General features: G+C 38.2%; 1 protein-coding gene and 1 pseudogene across 1 annotated transcript in view; both read left to right on the top strand.

Annotated features, from left to right (window-relative positions):
• PSPC1 (paraspeckle component 1) overlaps positions 1-16819 on the top strand; it is a 72504-nt gene that overhangs the window by 30247 nt on the left and 25438 nt on the right. The window contains exon 5 of the mRNA XM_042942960.1: positions 4494-4578. Coding sequence (XP_042798894.1) covers positions 4494-4578 — 85 coding nt within the window. The remainder of the gene's footprint in view (positions 1-4493; positions 4579-16819) is intronic.
• On the top strand, positions 10992-13970 carry LOC122222863 (annotated as a pseudogene).

Genomic DNA, 16819 nt, shown 5'->3' with positions numbered 1-16819 from the left:
GCATAGGAGCAGTTTCTGAATTTTCTTCATGGTTATTTTTGTGTTATCTTTGTTCCTAGAGTTATAAACTTTGAACAGATGAAATTTAACTCTGCGCGCATTTTGTTATTACTCTCTCCTCTTCCACCACTGGTTTTTTATGATTATATTTTCATTCTTTATATGTGCTATCAAACTGGTAAATCAAGTAGAAGTATATTGCCTTTATAAATATCTTTTGGTTCCTGATAACTGAAGGAAAGAAAACCAAGGGAATAGGCATATTTTATTCCTCTTTCATTCTCTTTTCCTCTCAACTTTTATTTATTTTGCATCTGATTTGTTTGGATTTATTTAACTTAATTTTTTCTTTTTCAGTATAAAGGCTGATTTTGTTTATTTTTCTGGTGTTTTAGAACATTCAAGTTTTACTCTTAGTAGTTTTCAGGTACACAGTAATTATTTAAAACATAGCCACTATGTTACACATTAAATCCTCAGGCTTTATTATTCTTAAGGGCAGAACGTTTTTATCCTTTTACCAGACTCTCCCTGGTTACTCTACTTTCCAGCCCCTTGAAAGCCACTTTTCTAATGTTTGTTTCTAAGAGTTTGATTTTTTTAAATTTATTTATTTTTTTTTTAGATTCCACATGTAAGTTTTACCATGCTACCATGCAGCATTTGTCTTTATTTGACATACTTTACCGAGCTTAATGCCCTCAAGGTCCATCTGTGTTCTTGGAAATGTAGGGTTTCATTTTCTTGTGGCTGAAATAATATTCCATTGTGTGTGTATGTATATTGTGTGTATGAGGGTGTGTAGATAGATGTATGTTGTGTGTATACACCACATCTTTATCCATTCTTTCATTGATAGATAGGTTGTTTCCGTATATTTGTTTTTGTGCATAATGCTGCAGTGCACATCAAAGTGCACATATCTCTTCAATACTGTGTTTTCATTTCAAGTTAATGTTCTTTAATTTGATAATGTTCATGTGTTTTAATCTTAACTCTATTAAATAGAGGAGTCATGACTTGTCTTTTCATCATTTGATGTTTATCCTCATGATTTAAGAAGGGTTCATAGAAACAACATTCCTTGAGTTCTTGCATGTTCTAAAATACTCTGTGATCCTTAACATTTTAAACTGGTGCTTCGAATTCATGGATCTTTTTCTGTCTTCCTTTCTTAAGTACTTGATAGTATGTTTCATTGTCTTCTAGCACTGAATGTTTCTGTGGGGAAGTCTGAGGTAAGCCTGAGTTTTTTCCCATCTTGTCGTAAGTGACTCCATCTTGATTCTTTCTTCTTAAGTAAAGTTCAGTAGCTTATTTAGGATATGTTCCCCCCCGCCCCCCATTTATTTTTTATTTTTTTTATTTTTTATTTTTTTTTGCGAGAAAATTTGAACATAGAGTTGAAGGAATTTTAAGGTGTTCGCTACTTAGATTCTGTTACTAACATTTTACTATACCTTATTACTGCTTTCTGTCTGGTCTATCTTGTATTCAGGATGCATCTTGTTGTGCAATACAGTGTTTCAGCTTTTCCTTGGGGCTAAATATGCCCTTACAATCTGTAGATTCAATGCTTGTATTTCTAGAAAATAGACTTGTTAGATCAGAGAGTATACATTCAGTTTTCATGAAGGATATTAAGTTGAGAAACACTTCTACAGTCTAGTAAATCAAATTTTAAATTTGTCTGTATTCTCCTTTAGTTCCTTATATTCCCATGTATTTGATATATTAAAATTATAGGTGTAATTTTATGTTATTTATCATTAAATTAGGCAAGGATTTTCAAATGTTATTTGGTCTAGTAATCAGTAGTGCTCCAGGGGCGCCTGGGTGGCTCAGTCGGTTAAGCCTCCTTCTTCAGTTTAGGTCATGATCTCATGGCTCATGAGTTTGGGCCCTACATCTGGCTCTTTGCTGTCAGTGCAGAGTCCACTTCAGATCCTCTGTCTCCCTCTCCTTCTACCCCGCGCGTGCGCTCTCTCTCTCTCTTTCTCTCTGTCTCTCTCTCTCAAAAATGAATAGAAACATTAAAAAAAAAAAACAACGTAGTGTTACATCTGATGTCTTTATGTGTATGGATGCCTTTGGATTCCTATTTTTTTTAATGTTGATTTATTTTAATAGAGAAGCATGAGCAGGGGAGTGACAGAGAGGAAGGGAGAGAGAGAGAATCTCAAGCAGCTCCAAGCTGTCAGCATGGAGCCTGATGTAGGGCTCAATCTCATGATTGTGATATCATGACCTGAGCCAGAATAAAGAGTTGGACATTGGGCATCCATGTGCCCCAGGATATTTAAGAAAATACCTGTTACTGTGATTTACTGGATCAAAGGAAAAAACATTCTAGCTATTTTTTTTGTAATTTTTTTCCCCAGAAGGATATTACTCTGGCAGTGTTTAATATATAAGCTTTGGTGAAATTTCAGGAACTTTAGTGTTGGGTTCTTTGAGCTAATTATTTTACCAATGTTGCAGATGAGGAAATACTGTCTGAGAGGGTAAAGCAGTTTTCTCAACAGGCATAGCTTAAAAGGAGAAAATCTAGTTGGAAAACAAATGTCTTAGTCCTTTTCGTGGAAGAAAATGCATATTTTTACATTTATTATATGTGCTAATATGTCCATGATTTAAGAGAAGCTAGCCTACAAACTCATGTTAAAATTATTATACGATATACTGAATAGACTTTTTTGGATAATCAGTGATAATAGGACACTGTGCACATTTTGGCTTATTGAGGTAGATATGTATTTTTGGTGTCTACTAGCTTTCTCCAGGTAAAGTAATTATATGATAGTTGTATGGTTCTCAGTGGTTGTACAGTGGAGTCAACTAGGGAGCTTCAAAAAAAATATATATATATTGATATCTACCTCCCAAGAGATTTTGTGGTTAAAAGGTACTTAAGTAGTTCTGATGAGCAGTTAAGGATGACAACTAATGGCCTGAATGTTCAAAATCATTGTAGTAGTGTTTGGTGACTTTTTAAGATAGCCAAGTGTTCTGTCAACTGGCATGTTGACAGAATCACCCGGTCCCTACTACCTGTGTCACTACAGTACATTTATAATCAGTCTGAATGGTTTTTTTTTTTTTTAAGTTTTCTTTAAGTAATCAGTGTACCCCACGTGGGGTTCGAACTCATGACCCCGAGATCAAGAGTTGCATGATCTTCTGACTGAGCCAGCCAGGCTCGTCTGTCCAAATCTTTTTTTATTGACATAATTAATACATAATTCGATCTGTTTTCAGTCTGTAAAAATGGGAAGGATAATTATCTTGTTAAGGTTAATGATGCCTACTTTGTCATGGTTATGATATTAGGGTAACTGACTCATAGAATGTTAACTGTGACTGTTAGTATTTTGGTATGTTCTCTTCTTTTTAAGTTTACATATTTATTTTGAGAGAGACACATGCAGGAAGGGCAGGGAGAGAGGGAGAGAGAATCCCGAGCAAGCTCTGCACAGTCAGCACAAAGCCTGATGTGGGGCTTGCACTCATAAACCGTGAGATCATGACCTGAGCTGAAACGGAGTTGGACACATAACTGATGTAGCCACCCAGGCACCCCTGTTATGTTCTTAATAATAGTGATTTGTTAAGGAACATTTAATCAAGATAATTTATGTTCACATTCGAAATTTCAGATAACATGATAAGGGAAAAGGGAAATAAAAGCAACCAGTAATTGTGCTATGCAGAGTATTTTAATATTTTTTGATCCATGTGTGTATGCACACATAATAATTTGGTAAGATATTAACAAAGATTCTTTAGCACTTGGGTAAAACAAATGTACTTTTTCTCATCTTGTACTACTCTGGAACCCCTCTTCTTGATATAGCAAAGATTCATGACAGCAGGAATGCTCATCTTGTTTAAAATTAAAATGATCTTGTTAATATCAGAATTCAGCCTTTATTCCCTTTATAAGAAAGAATTCTCTCATTGCTTGTTTTTATAAGAAATTGACTTTGCATAGGAGGAATCTTAACACTAATTGTATTTTGGGAGGGATATTCTTTTGGTTTTAAGCAGCATCTTCTCTCTTTATTCTGTTTGTGTGTTCTGGTCTTATGTGTCCTCTGTTCATGTCTCCCAAAGCATCTTTTTGTGCTTTATATTCACTGCTGAAAAAAATTTTAATGTGTTTACGAGTGTACATGAAAATATGTCTGCCATTTATTCCATTTTTAGTATGTTCTAGGCTTTATGTTAAAACAATTACTACCCATTTTAATTTATTAACATAAGGATGAATTTTATTATTTTCATACCTATGAAGAAACAAACAGGTCCAGAAAAGATAGTAATTTGATTATACAGCTTATATAATCTTTCATTATAAGATGGTATAACAGACAAAAGAGAAGCTAGGTGTGTGAATATGAATAAGTTACTAAATATATTGTCAGTAATATGTTTATTGATTTAAAAATACAGAAAGAGAAGGTAGAAATATTAATGTGTGGTTTATTTTATAGATCTAATGAGGCGTCAAGAAGAACTCAGACGATTGGAAGAACTCAGAAACCAAGAGTTGCAAAAACGGAAGCAAATACAACTGAGGTAAAAGAACATCACCATAATACATATGTGAACATACCCAGTTTTTGTTGTGTGTGTTATTGATAAAATTTCCTACTGCCTATTATAAACAAATTGTACAAGTTGGAAAATACAGAAAAGTAACAAAATTTTCCATTTTGACTATAAACTAGCATAGTTCTCTGTTATTCTTATGTTTCCTTTTTTTTCTTAGCTGGTTATGGACACTTTGCATTCACTGTGAATGTACATAAGGGACTTAGGTGCTTCATATAATTTGTAAGAATGTGTTATGATTTCCTGGATCATTTTTTTCTAGAGATGGCTATATATTAACTGCTCTTAGTTTTAGTTTTTCTTGTTTTGGGCTTCTGATAATTTGCTTAAAGATTTATGGAAGTGGGATACATGATTAAAAAGGGGTATGGGCATTTAAAAATCTCACTACACGATAGACAACTGTGATGGTCAACTTAAAATATTTTAGGTTAAATAAGGATGTTTGGGAGACTGGTTGATCTAAGATGTATAAATAAAAATTAACAGCTTTTCTTATACCAGAAATATTTAATTGTGAAATATAATGAGATAAATGTTACTTTTAAGAGTTGTTGAAAATCATAGTAATTAGGAAATGTTATAAACAAAGCTATGATATTTTTAAAAAATTTTTTCTTTTTTAATGTTTATTTTTTGAGAGAGAGAGTGTGAGCAGGGGAGGGGCAGAGAGAGAGGGAGACACAGAATTTGAAGCAGGCTCCAGGCTCTGAGTTGTCAGTACAGAGCCTGACATGGGGCTAGAACTCACGAACTGTGAGATCATGACCTGAGCTGAAGTCGGACGCTTAACCTACCGAGCCACCCAGGTGCCCCTCAAAGCTATGATACATTAAGCACACTTGAAGTTTGGTTTTTTAAGTGTTATAAAGGTAGTAAGTGCTTGTGGTAGAAAGTAAGGTGATCATGGGAAATAAAAAATAAAAGACAAGGTGAAAACCTTGAATAAATGTCAAGTATGGTCTGGAGATAGATAGTATTCAGTATATTTTAATGTATTTTTTCTAACTTTGTGCTTGATTAAAACAATGTATATATGTTTCTGTCTTGGAACTATTCTGATTTCACTCTAACCTACTTATTCTGAAATTATGGTATTTTGACAGGTAGCATTCGCATTTTTTTTTTTAATGGTTATTTATTTTGAGAGAGAAGGAGTGAGGGAGTGGCAGAGGGAGGGAGGGGAAGGGGAGAGAGAGAGAGAGAGAGAGAGAGAGAGAGAGAGAGAGAGAGAGAGAGAGAGAGAGAATGCTAAGCAGGCTCTGCTCCGTCAGCACAGAGCCCAACGTGGGGCTTGATCCCACAAACCGAGAGATCTTGACCCGAGCTGAAACCAAAAGTCAGACGCTCCACCTCCTGAGCCACCCAGGTGCCCAGCATTCTGTTTTCAAGCCTCCACATCTCCCAACTGGTGAATCAGAAATGGTAGGGGTGGAGACCAGCCAACTGTGCTTAAAAATCTTCCAGGTGATTCTAATGCATCATAAAGCTTGAGAACCACTATTGTATAAAACGGCCTGCATGTTTTCCTTACACAAGGGACCTTTTGCCAACTTCTTCCTTGTTGCTTCTTTTTATGTAAATATGTTAGTCTCTTCTACTTTTACAAGAAAAGGAAACCTTCCCTCCCATACATAAAACTATGACTCCATCTTTCCCTGATATTTATACTTGACAGCTAGACTTTTAGAATTAGTACTCTACCCTTCATCTGCTAAAAAAATAACCAGTGTCGGAGAACCCATAAAAGGGCATAAAAAGAAAAACAAATGGGGGCCTGGCTTAGTTGGTGGAGCATGCAGTTCTCGATCTCAGGGTTATAAGTTCGAGCCCCACATTGGGTGTAGAGATTGCTTAAAAATAAAATCTTAAAACAAAAGAACATAGTTGTATTGCAAGTGAATAACATTATCACTCTGAAAGGGGCTGGGGAAGGAAATAAGGACCCTAAATAACTTTGGAAAACACTGTCTTGACTGGACAGTATAAGCCAATGGCAAGAAAAACAGTACATCAAAATTTTAATCTAGTTAATGTGTTTCTCACAGGGATATGAGCTAGCAGTTCTGAGACGACTTTTTAATTTTTTTAATTGTTTATTTATTTTGAGAGAGAGAGCAGGGGAGGGGCAGAGAGAGGAGAGAGAATCCCAAGCAGGCTCCATGCTATCAGTGCAGAACCTGACATGGGGCTTGAACCCATGAACCGTGAGATCTGACCTGAGCTGAAATCAAGAGTTGGACGCTTAACCGACTGAGCAACCCGGCTCCCCTGATTAGGTCTTTAATGGAAAGAATGTATATGTATTTTTTTTTTGAGTAAACAGATGAACAAATATAGATAATCAAATGCAGGTTTTCTCCTTGTTGGAGAAAGAGAAAGGCTACTAAAATGAATCCTGGGGTGTTGAATTGGGATCAGAGGTATTGGTATGAACTCAGTGTATTTAATTTAGACAGAAATATAGATGTGTGTGTGTATGTGTGGGTTCACATACATACATGTATTTCATAATCCTTGTCCACCTAGAAGTGGTTAACACACATCGTGCCCAGATTTTAGTTTCTAAACACCATTCTGTAATAAATGGAACCAAGGCTTTGTGGAGAAGTGGTTGATTACTGGACTGGAAGGTGTGAGATGATCCTGGAATGTTGTGCCAGGGAATAAGAAAGTACAGTTGTACCTCTGAGATACTGCAAGTTTGGTATCAGACCACTGGAGTAAAGTGAATATTGCAATAAAAGGTATCAGATTAATTTTTTGGTTTCTCAGTACATATAAAAGTTAACATTTACACTATACACTGTACAAAGTGTATAAAGTGTGCCAAGAGCGTTATGTCTAAAAAAATGTACACACCTTAATGAAAAAACACTTTATTGATAAAAAAAAGTGGAGGATGCCTGTGGGGCTCAGTCGGTTAAGCGCCTGACTCCTCATTTCGGCTCAGGTCATGATCTCACGTTTCACGGGTTTGAGCCTCACCCTGGGCTTTGTGCTGATGGCACGGAGCCTGCTTGGAATTCTTTCTCTCCCTCGCTCCCTGCCCACCCTCCCCCCCGCCCCCCACTTGTGCTTGCTCTCTCTTAAAATAAATAAACTTAAAAAGAATTTTTTTTTTTAACATTTATTTATTATTGAGAGAGTGAGCATGAGCAGGGGAGGGACAGAGAGAGGGGGAGACACAGAATCTGAAGCAGGCTCCAGGCTCTGAGCTGTCAGCAGAGAGCGTGACACAGGGCTTGAATTCACAAACTGCGAGATCATGACCTGAGCCAAAGTCAGATGCTTAACTGACTCAGCCACCCAGGTGCCCCAAAATAAATAAATAAACTTAAAAAAATGAAAAAAAAAAAGTGCTAACCATCATTGAGCTTTCAGTGAATTGTAATCTTTTTGTTGGTGTAACATCTTTTCTTGCTGTTGATGACTACTAACTGATGAGGGGCTTGCTGAAGGTTGGGGAGGCTGTGGCAATTTTTTTGACTCTTCACAAATGATTTCTCTGTCGTATGCGATGCTATTTGATAGCATTTTACCCACAGTAGAACTTACTTCAAATTGGAGCCAATCCTTACAAACCCTGCTGATGCTTTATCAGCTTCATTTATGTAATATGCTAAGTTCTTTGTTGTCAATTCAACAATTTTCACAGCATCTTCACTAGTAGTAGATCCCATCTCAAGAAACTAATTTCTTTGCATATCCATAGAAGCAGCTTCTCATTTGTTAAAGTTTGGTCATGGGACTGCAGCAATTCAATCACAACTTCAGGCTTCAATTGTAATTCTAGTTCGTTTGCTCTTTCCACCACATCTGCATTTACTTCCTCCACTGATGTCTTGAGCCCCTCAACTCAAAGTCATCCATGAGGGTTGGGTTGGAGTCAACTTTTTCAAACTCCTGTTAATGTTGATAGACCTCTTCCTTTGAAGCACAGATGTTCTTAGTGGCACCTAGAATGGTGAAATCCTTTCTAGAAGTTTTTCATTTTACTTTGCCCAGATCCATCAGAAGAATCACTGTCTAGGGCAGCTCTAGCTTTGTGAAATGTATTTAAAAAAAAAAAAAAAAAATTTTTTTTTTAGCGTTTATTTATTTTTGAGACAGAGAGAGACAGAGCATGAACAGGGGAGGGTGAGAGAGAGGGAGACACAGATTCTGAAACAGGCTCCAGGCTCTGAGCTGTCAACACAGAGCCCGACGCGGGGCTCGAACTCACGGACCGCGAGATCATGACCTGAGCCGAAGTCGGACGCTTAACCGACTGAGCCACGCAGGCGCCCCGTGAAATGTATTTTTAAAAAAATAAGACTTAAAAGTCAGAATTGCTCCTTGGTCTGTGGGCTGTAGAATGGACGTTGTTAGCAGGCATGAAAACATCAAAGTCATTGTATATTGCCACCAGGGCTCTTGGGTGACTAGTTGCATTGTCAGTGAGCAGCAATATTTTGAAAGGACTCTTTTTTTTTTTTTTTTTCTGAGCAGAAGATCTCAGCAGTGGGCTTAAAATACTCAGTAAACCACATTATAAAAAGATGTGCTATCATCCAGGCTTTGTTGGGCAATGCATAGAACAGTAGGTTGAGCATAATTCTTAAGGGCCCTAGAATTTTCAGAATGGTCAGTGAGCATTGGCTTCACCTTCAGGTCACCAGCTGCCTTAGCCCCTAACAAGACAGACAGCCTTCTATAGCCATGATAGTCCTAGATTGCATCTTCTTTCAGTATAAGCCTATTTTGTCTACATTGAAAATCTGTTGTTTAGTGTAGCCACCTTCATTAATTATCTAAGCTACATCTTCTGGATAACTTGATGGCAGCTTCTACATCTCTGCTAGCTTCATAAATTTTTTTCCTGTAGTTTCTTCACCTTTTTCAACCTGCATAGAATTGAATAGCATTAGGGCCTTGTTCTGGATTAAGTCTATAGGGAACCTTGTGGCTGGTTTGATCTTCTATGTAATGTACTTAAAGTCCTCCATTCCAGCAACAAGGCTATTTTGTTTTCTTATCATTCCTGTGTTCACTGGAGTAACACTTTTTTGTTTGTTTCTTTAAGAGATAGATAGCACGATTTGGGGAGGGGCAGAGAGAGAGGTGGAAAGAGACTACCAAGCTGGCTCCACACTGTCAGTGCACAACCCAGTGTGGAGCTTGAACCCATGAAGCCATGAGTTCATGACCTGAGCCGAAACCAAGAGTCAGACGCTCAGCCAGCTGAGCCACCCAGGTGCCGGTGGAGTAGCACTTTTTGATTTATTTCTTTGAAGAACTTTTCTTTTGTATTCGCAACTTTGCTAACTGTTTGGTGCAAGTAGCCTAGCTTTTGGTCTCTCTTGGCTTTCACCATGCCTTCCTCATGAAGCTTAATCATTTCTAGCTTTTGATTTAAAGTAAGAGACATGCAACTCTTCCTTTCACTTTAATACTTAAATACCATTCTAGGATTAGGCATTGGCCTAATTTCAATATTGTTGTGTCTCAAGGTGTAGGGAGGCCCAAGGAGAAAGAGAGAGAAGAGAGGGGAGAGAGAGGAGGGAATGGCTCGTTGATGGAGCAGTTAGATTATACAGTGTTTATTGATCATGTTTACTGTCTGGATGTGGGTGTGGTTTGTGGTGCCTCACAACAATTACAGTAGTAAGCAACATCAGAAATCATCACACATCATGGGGCGCCTGGGTGGCTCAGTCGGTTAAGCGTCTGACTTCAGCTCAGGTCACGATCTCACCGTCCGTGAGTTCGAGCCCTGCGTCAGGCTCTGGGCTGATGGCTCAGAGCCTGGAGCCTGCTTCCAGTTCTGTGTCTCCCTCTGTCTCTGCCCCTCCCCCGTTCATGCTCTGTCTCTCTCTCTCTCTCAAAAATAAATAAACGTTAAAAAAAAAAAAATCATCACACATCAGCCTTACAAATATAGTAATGAAATATTTTGATAATTACCTACCAAAATATGACACAAAGACACAAAGTGAACAAGTGCTTTTGGAACAGTGGCACCAATAGCCTACAGAGTTGCCACACCCTTAGTTTGTAAAAAAAGAAAAAAAAATTGTATAAAAAAATACTGTATGTGCAGTAAAGCAAAACCCAATACAATGCAGTAGACCTATATTCATAAAAGATGAGACACGTTGAAAATACATAGGAGCCACAATGAAGGTGCTCCTAAATGGCCAAACTTGGAAAAATTTCAACAACAAAATAAAAAATGGTAGTATTAGATTTTATTTTATTAATTTATTTTTCTTATAGAACTTTTTTTTTTTTAATATTTTATTTATTTTTGAGAAAGTGCAGTAGGGGAGGGGCCAAGAGAGAGGGACAGAGGATCCAAAGTGCACTGAGTAGTGAGCCTGATGCGGGGCTTGAACTGCCAAACTGGGAGATCATGACCTGAGCTGAGGTCAGATGCTCCACCAACTGAGCCACCCAGGAGCCCTGATAATACTACATTTTAAACTGCAGAATAAATTAGATATCCAGAAGCTCATGCTGATAAAAGTAAACAATTGAATGAATAAATAAATGGCAGACAATGGACAGCTTTCCCTTACAATAGAACAACAATCAGTATGGAAGGAATGAGAGAGAGAAAATCAGTGGGCATGCCATGTAGTAATAATTGTTACAAACAAGATTTATTGATGGGTGTTTCAAATTTATGCCCAAACTTGAGAAACGCAGTTTACGTTTCTCTTTTGTATTACGTACTAATGGGAAAATAGTAAATTTAAAGCAGAGAAGCAGCAAACATTAAGGTTCATGTCACCTGTAATGAGACATTGACACCAGGTACTCCTTGATACGATATACTCAGAAGGATACATTGTCATTTTTTTTGCGTTTTTTTGTTTTTTGTTTTTGTTTCTTTTTGCCAAACATTTCTAGCATTGGACATTTTCATGAGGGCATATAACATGAGCCCAGCTTGAAGGACATTGTACAAAATAATCAGTTTTTTTTTTTTTTTTTTGAAGTGTCAGATTCACCTTGAGGCTGGTGGGGAAGAAGGTGTGCTGAGTGCTCAGGCTAGAGACCCTGGCCTGTGCACATGGTAGACCTCTGGCTGCCAGGCTGGCAGGGCAGGGAGGCAAGTGCTGCGCACCTGACCATGGCAGCACATAGGTGGGCTTTTGCCTCAGCTGGGCATGGTACCCCCTGAGGACCTTCTGCCCCACATGTCCAGTACAAGGTCTGGCAGTCAGTGACAGAGCAAGGCTCCCACGGCCCAGGTGCCCCCAGCAATCCCATTTCTGCATTCCTGGAATGCCCCAAGGATTCTAGTACCATGGCCTGGGCATTGTACTAGCGCATCATGATGGAGCCAGGAGTGTGGTTTGCAGTAGGAAGGAGAGGTGTGTAAGATGATGAAACAGGTTGAAGGAAGAGCAGGAGAGAAGGAAGAAAAAGTAGATGGAACCACAGAACACATCCTGAAGTTGCAGGAGAAGCTTGTGGCCCTACAGGAAGAGGCAGTAGCTTTTCCTACAGCCCAAGAAAAGTTTTACATGAAGAAAAATGGAGGAGAAAAAGCAGAGGACCTGACCACTCCGACATCACCTGCATACCAGCAGAGTGACTGTTTATACAGTATCTCACCTCTTCAGCACGTAGCGGGGGACGAGCCTTGGAGCACAGAATCACCCTGGCATCCTTTTGGCAGCTGATAAAGTCAAACAGAGATGCAGACTCCCAAGTGCTTACAACCCAGCACTACATGGGTTCAGCAGCTGTTTTTGCAGAGGCAATAATAATGGCCCAGAGCATAGGCAATCCCGAGGCAGTCCGTGAGCGTCCATGAGACTGCTCATCCCCCATCTCACTATGGACCCAAGATGCTGGCCTGTAGTCCTAGTCAACAGCTCAGCACCTTCAGCATTTACTGAAGTGCAGTACCTGTCTCAGCCACAGTTACAGCCCTATGCTGTGCCTGGTCATTTTCAGCCCACCCAGATAGCTTCCAGCCTGGTGGTGCCCTGTACTTAGAAAAGCAGGTGGAACATGGTAGCTAACAGACTGGCTTCTCTGACTTATTCCTCCCTGTGCCCCATGCATCCAGCTTTTGGACTCCGTACCTCCCAGCTGCTTCCTGCAGGTGTAACCAGCAGGAAAAGCTTCCTGCTGCACCTGCATGTGCAGTCCACAGAAAAATTAGACTTTGCAGTTACCAGCTAACCAGGCCCTTGGGTCTTTTTCAGCAAAGACAGAACCCGTGATTCTACCACAAACCATATTTTATTATCAACCTCATCTCCATCCCCTCCTCACCCTGCCATGGGTGAGGATCCCTTGTCTGTCCCAGGCCCGGGCAGTGAAACCTACATGGCACTGGAAAAGAAAAAAAATGCCAAGTTCATGAAAGACCAAGAAAGACTGAAAGTGAAGTAGACTAAAGAGAATAGTTAAATACAATGTAATGGATTCTAGAAAGAATCCTAGAACAGAAGAAGGGCATTAATAGGGAAACTGGTGAAATCTGAATAAAATCTGTAGTTTAATTGTAATATACTAATGTTAATTTCTACTTTTAATAGTTGTACTATGTTTGCGTTAAGATGTTAATATTAGGGGATGCTGCATGAGGGATAGACATTCTGTACTGTTTCTGCAACTTTTTTGTTAAGTTTTGTTAACTTTTTTGTTCTAATTTGAAATTAGAAATAAGTAAAAAAAAAAAAAAGGATCATAAGTATTAGGGATATACTTGGGAGTAAAAGACACAAGTACGAGTTTTGCCTCTTTGGAATTTAGAGAAGCATAGGGAGGCGGATAGTTGGAGTGATCAGATTATTAAAGTGAAGTGCAGAAACTATGGAGTACGTAGTAATTTTTAAAAGGGTACCTATTTGCACATTAGGTGAAATGTTGGTTGCTTGATGTGATGAGTGTTCTGTGTATGTGGTAATTTGTAATTGAATGTTTTTTCATTAATCTTACATATTTTTTAAGTTTATTATTTTAGCAGTATGCACCCATTGTGAGGCTTGAATCCACAACCCTGAGGTCAAGACTTGTATGTTCTTCTGACTGAGCCAGCCAGTCGCCCCTCATTAATTTTATTTATTATGCTGGAGTATATCAGATTCAATTTGAAATTCAGATAGCTGTGTACTGTCAGCAAGAGTAATTCAACATGTGATGATCTTATGGGTAGTCTTGATACTTAGCTGTATTGTAGCAGATACAGGCAGGGATAAATCTGTTAACAATCTTAACCCTATGTCTGCCAACTAGAAAGGCTTTTTTTTATATTTTGACTAGGAAGTTTCTTTTGAAATTATCTGTAAGAATCTTGATTTAAGAAATGTGAACAGGGGTGCCTAGGTAACTCAGTCCAACTCTTGGTTTCGGCTCAGGTTATGGTCCCAGGGTCTAGATGGGGCTCCATGCTGGGTGGGGGCATGCTTGAGGTATCCTCTCTCTCTCCTTCCCTTCCTCCCCGCCCCCCCATCTCTTGTGTGCCCTTAAAATAATTCTTAAAAAACAAACAAACAAACAAACAAAAAAAACAAAAAGAGGGGCGCCTGGGTGGCTCAGTCGTTAAACATCTGACTTCGCCTCAGGTCATGATCTTGCGATCTGTGGGTTCGAACCCCACATTGGGCTCTGTGCTGACAGCTCAGAGCCTGGAGCCTGCTTCGGATTCTGTGTCTCCCTCTGTCTCTGCTCCTCCTTCACTTGCACTCTGTCTCTGTCTTTCAAAAATAAACACTATTAAAAAAAATAAAAATGTGAGCAAGTTGTCTGAAAATTGAGCAGTTTTGCAGCATATATAAAGGAAAGGGGACAATGTGTCTTGGAACTTTCACTAATAATTGTCAAAAATCTTCTGTACTTTCAAGGGAAAGCAAATAAAATTATGGCACTTAAACTGAAGAAATACATCTGACTGAGGTTCCTACCATACAAGACAGCTTTAATTATTAATAAGCCAGATAATTTGGACTCTGCTTTTTTGTTTCACTTTAGTTAGAAGATTGACAGAATGGCATAAGAAAGTATGTTTTGAGAGAAATTAAATAATTTATCCAGGGTATACAATTTTCTGGTTTCCTTTTAGTGCTACAAATAAATTATTAAGTTTCTCACGGGTCACTTAATTCTTCAGAGACCGTGGCAGTGAAGAAGGAAGACTAGGACAAGGTGTTGATGAGCTTATTCAGACTGTGACTTGACCACTTCAGTAGTGCATTTATTCTTTTATTTCTTCATTCCTTCTCTTACCACCCTTCTGCTCACTCATCTATCCATCCACCTGTTTTCCTTTTTTCTGTCATTTCAACACAAAGATCTTACTTAGCCCTGCAATATGTGTGGAGGGCATGTGCTAATAAAAAGGAACAAAGAATAGCAGGACACTTTTATCCATTATTTATATCATCGTTTAGTTTCTAGATCCTTTCTATTTTTCAAAGCCCTACAAAAATATGTGAGGCCTGAGAATAATTAGTGGGTTCAAATTAAATTGTAAAATTGAAGTTTTATCACTTTGCAATTAAGTGTAACATGAAGGATGTTAAAATTTGCCACACCTTTTTTACTTATTAGTTCCATTTGTAAATGTAACCTAGGAAGTTATCCTTCACTTGAAGAGACATTAAATGTACATGTAAAGATACTCATTAAAGCATCTTGTGGAATAGAAAAAATTAAAAGCAAACGTATGTACAATAGGGAATATTTCTGAATATTGTCCGTATGTTCAGATTTTGAAATTACCGGTGTGGTATCAGAACTTATTTCAAAATTAAGTAGAACTTCTCGAATTTATAGACAAAGGAAAAGGAGGGAAAAATAACTGTTTAAAGTGATTATACCTTTTTACCTTATTTTTCCTCCTGGTTTATAAATCTATTCTTACATTATATCAGGAAAAAAACCCTGCTTTAATAATGACAGAAGTACATTACAGATTTTGTTTAAAATACTTTATTTTGTTTTAATTTTAAAATGTTATGGCAGAGGCACCTGGGTGGCTCAGTCGGTCAAGCATCTGACTTCAGCTCAGGTCATGATCTCGCGGTTCGTGGATTTGAGCCCCGCTGACAGCTCGGAGCCTGGAGCCTGCTTCGGATTCTCCCTCTCTCTCTCTGCCCCTCCTCTGCTTGCACTCCGTCTCTCTCTGTCTCTCAGAAAAAAAAATTAAAAAAAAACACCCAAAACTCAATGATACATTACATGTATGAAATAAAAGAGTTAATGGTCCTGTTCTCTAGAGTATTCCCACTGTGACAAACTTTTTCTACCTTCTTCTGTTCTCACACAAATAATTTTTAGAAGCAGTAATACGGATGCTGTTTTTTTACTTGCTTTTTTTCTGGCAGCTTTACCTTAGACTTTGTTTTGTGTCAGTAAATGCAAATCTGCCTTTGTAACAGTTGTTGTGTGTTCCTTGGCATCAATGGGCCATCCTTGTTTCCCGTTTATAGTTGATTGTGTCTTCAACCTTTTCCTTTTAATTAATGCCACAGTGTATATCTGTACAGTGTGTATCTGTACATACATCCTTGCACATTTGTGCAGATATTTCTTTTTAGTTTACTGGAAATGGACTTGCACATTTAAAATTCTATTACATCTTACAAATTATCCCTGAACAAGGTCTTTGTTGCAATTCTGAAGACCAAAGAACTTTGAAAACCAAAATGTATCATTTTGTGGCAGGATCTGATAAGAGCCTATTTGATGACAAAACCTGACATGTATTTAGGTCTGTGGTCGTATCAGACCTTTACTATTTTCACCAAAATGAATGTTCATCTTACTGGGGAAATGCCAGTGTGGTTGGTTGATTATTGGGTTCTGTCCCAGATCTTACTAGTTATATAATAACCGTGCATGAACCCTTTTCGAAATCAGGAAAACTGAATTTCAAAACATACGTATTAGAGTTTTTGAATAGGAAATTAAAAAAAAATTTTTTTTTTTAATGTTTACTTTTGGGAGACAGAGAGCAAGCAGGGCTGAGGCGGAAAGAGAGGAAGACTCTCCTCCAAAGCAGGCTCCAGGCTCCGAGCTGTCAGCACAGAGCCCAACACAAGGTTTACAAACTATGAAATCACGACCTGAGCTGAAGTCAGACACTTAACTGACTGAGCCACCCAAGCGCCCTATTGAATAGGAAATTTTTACCTGTACCTGCATATATTTTCAGCTATGTGAATATGAAAGTGTTTTCTTTATAGTAAAATTTATGAGT

The sequence above is a fragment of the Panthera leo genome, chromosome A1 (genome assembly GCF_018350215.1).
Source record: "Panthera leo isolate Ple1 chromosome A1, P.leo_Ple1_pat1.1, whole genome shotgun sequence".
In the NCBI taxonomy this organism is placed as follows: Eukaryota; Metazoa; Chordata; class Mammalia; order Carnivora; family Felidae; genus Panthera; species Panthera leo.
The sequence above is the reverse complement of the archived record's forward strand: the minus strand, read 5'-3'. Positions and strand labels throughout refer to the sequence as shown.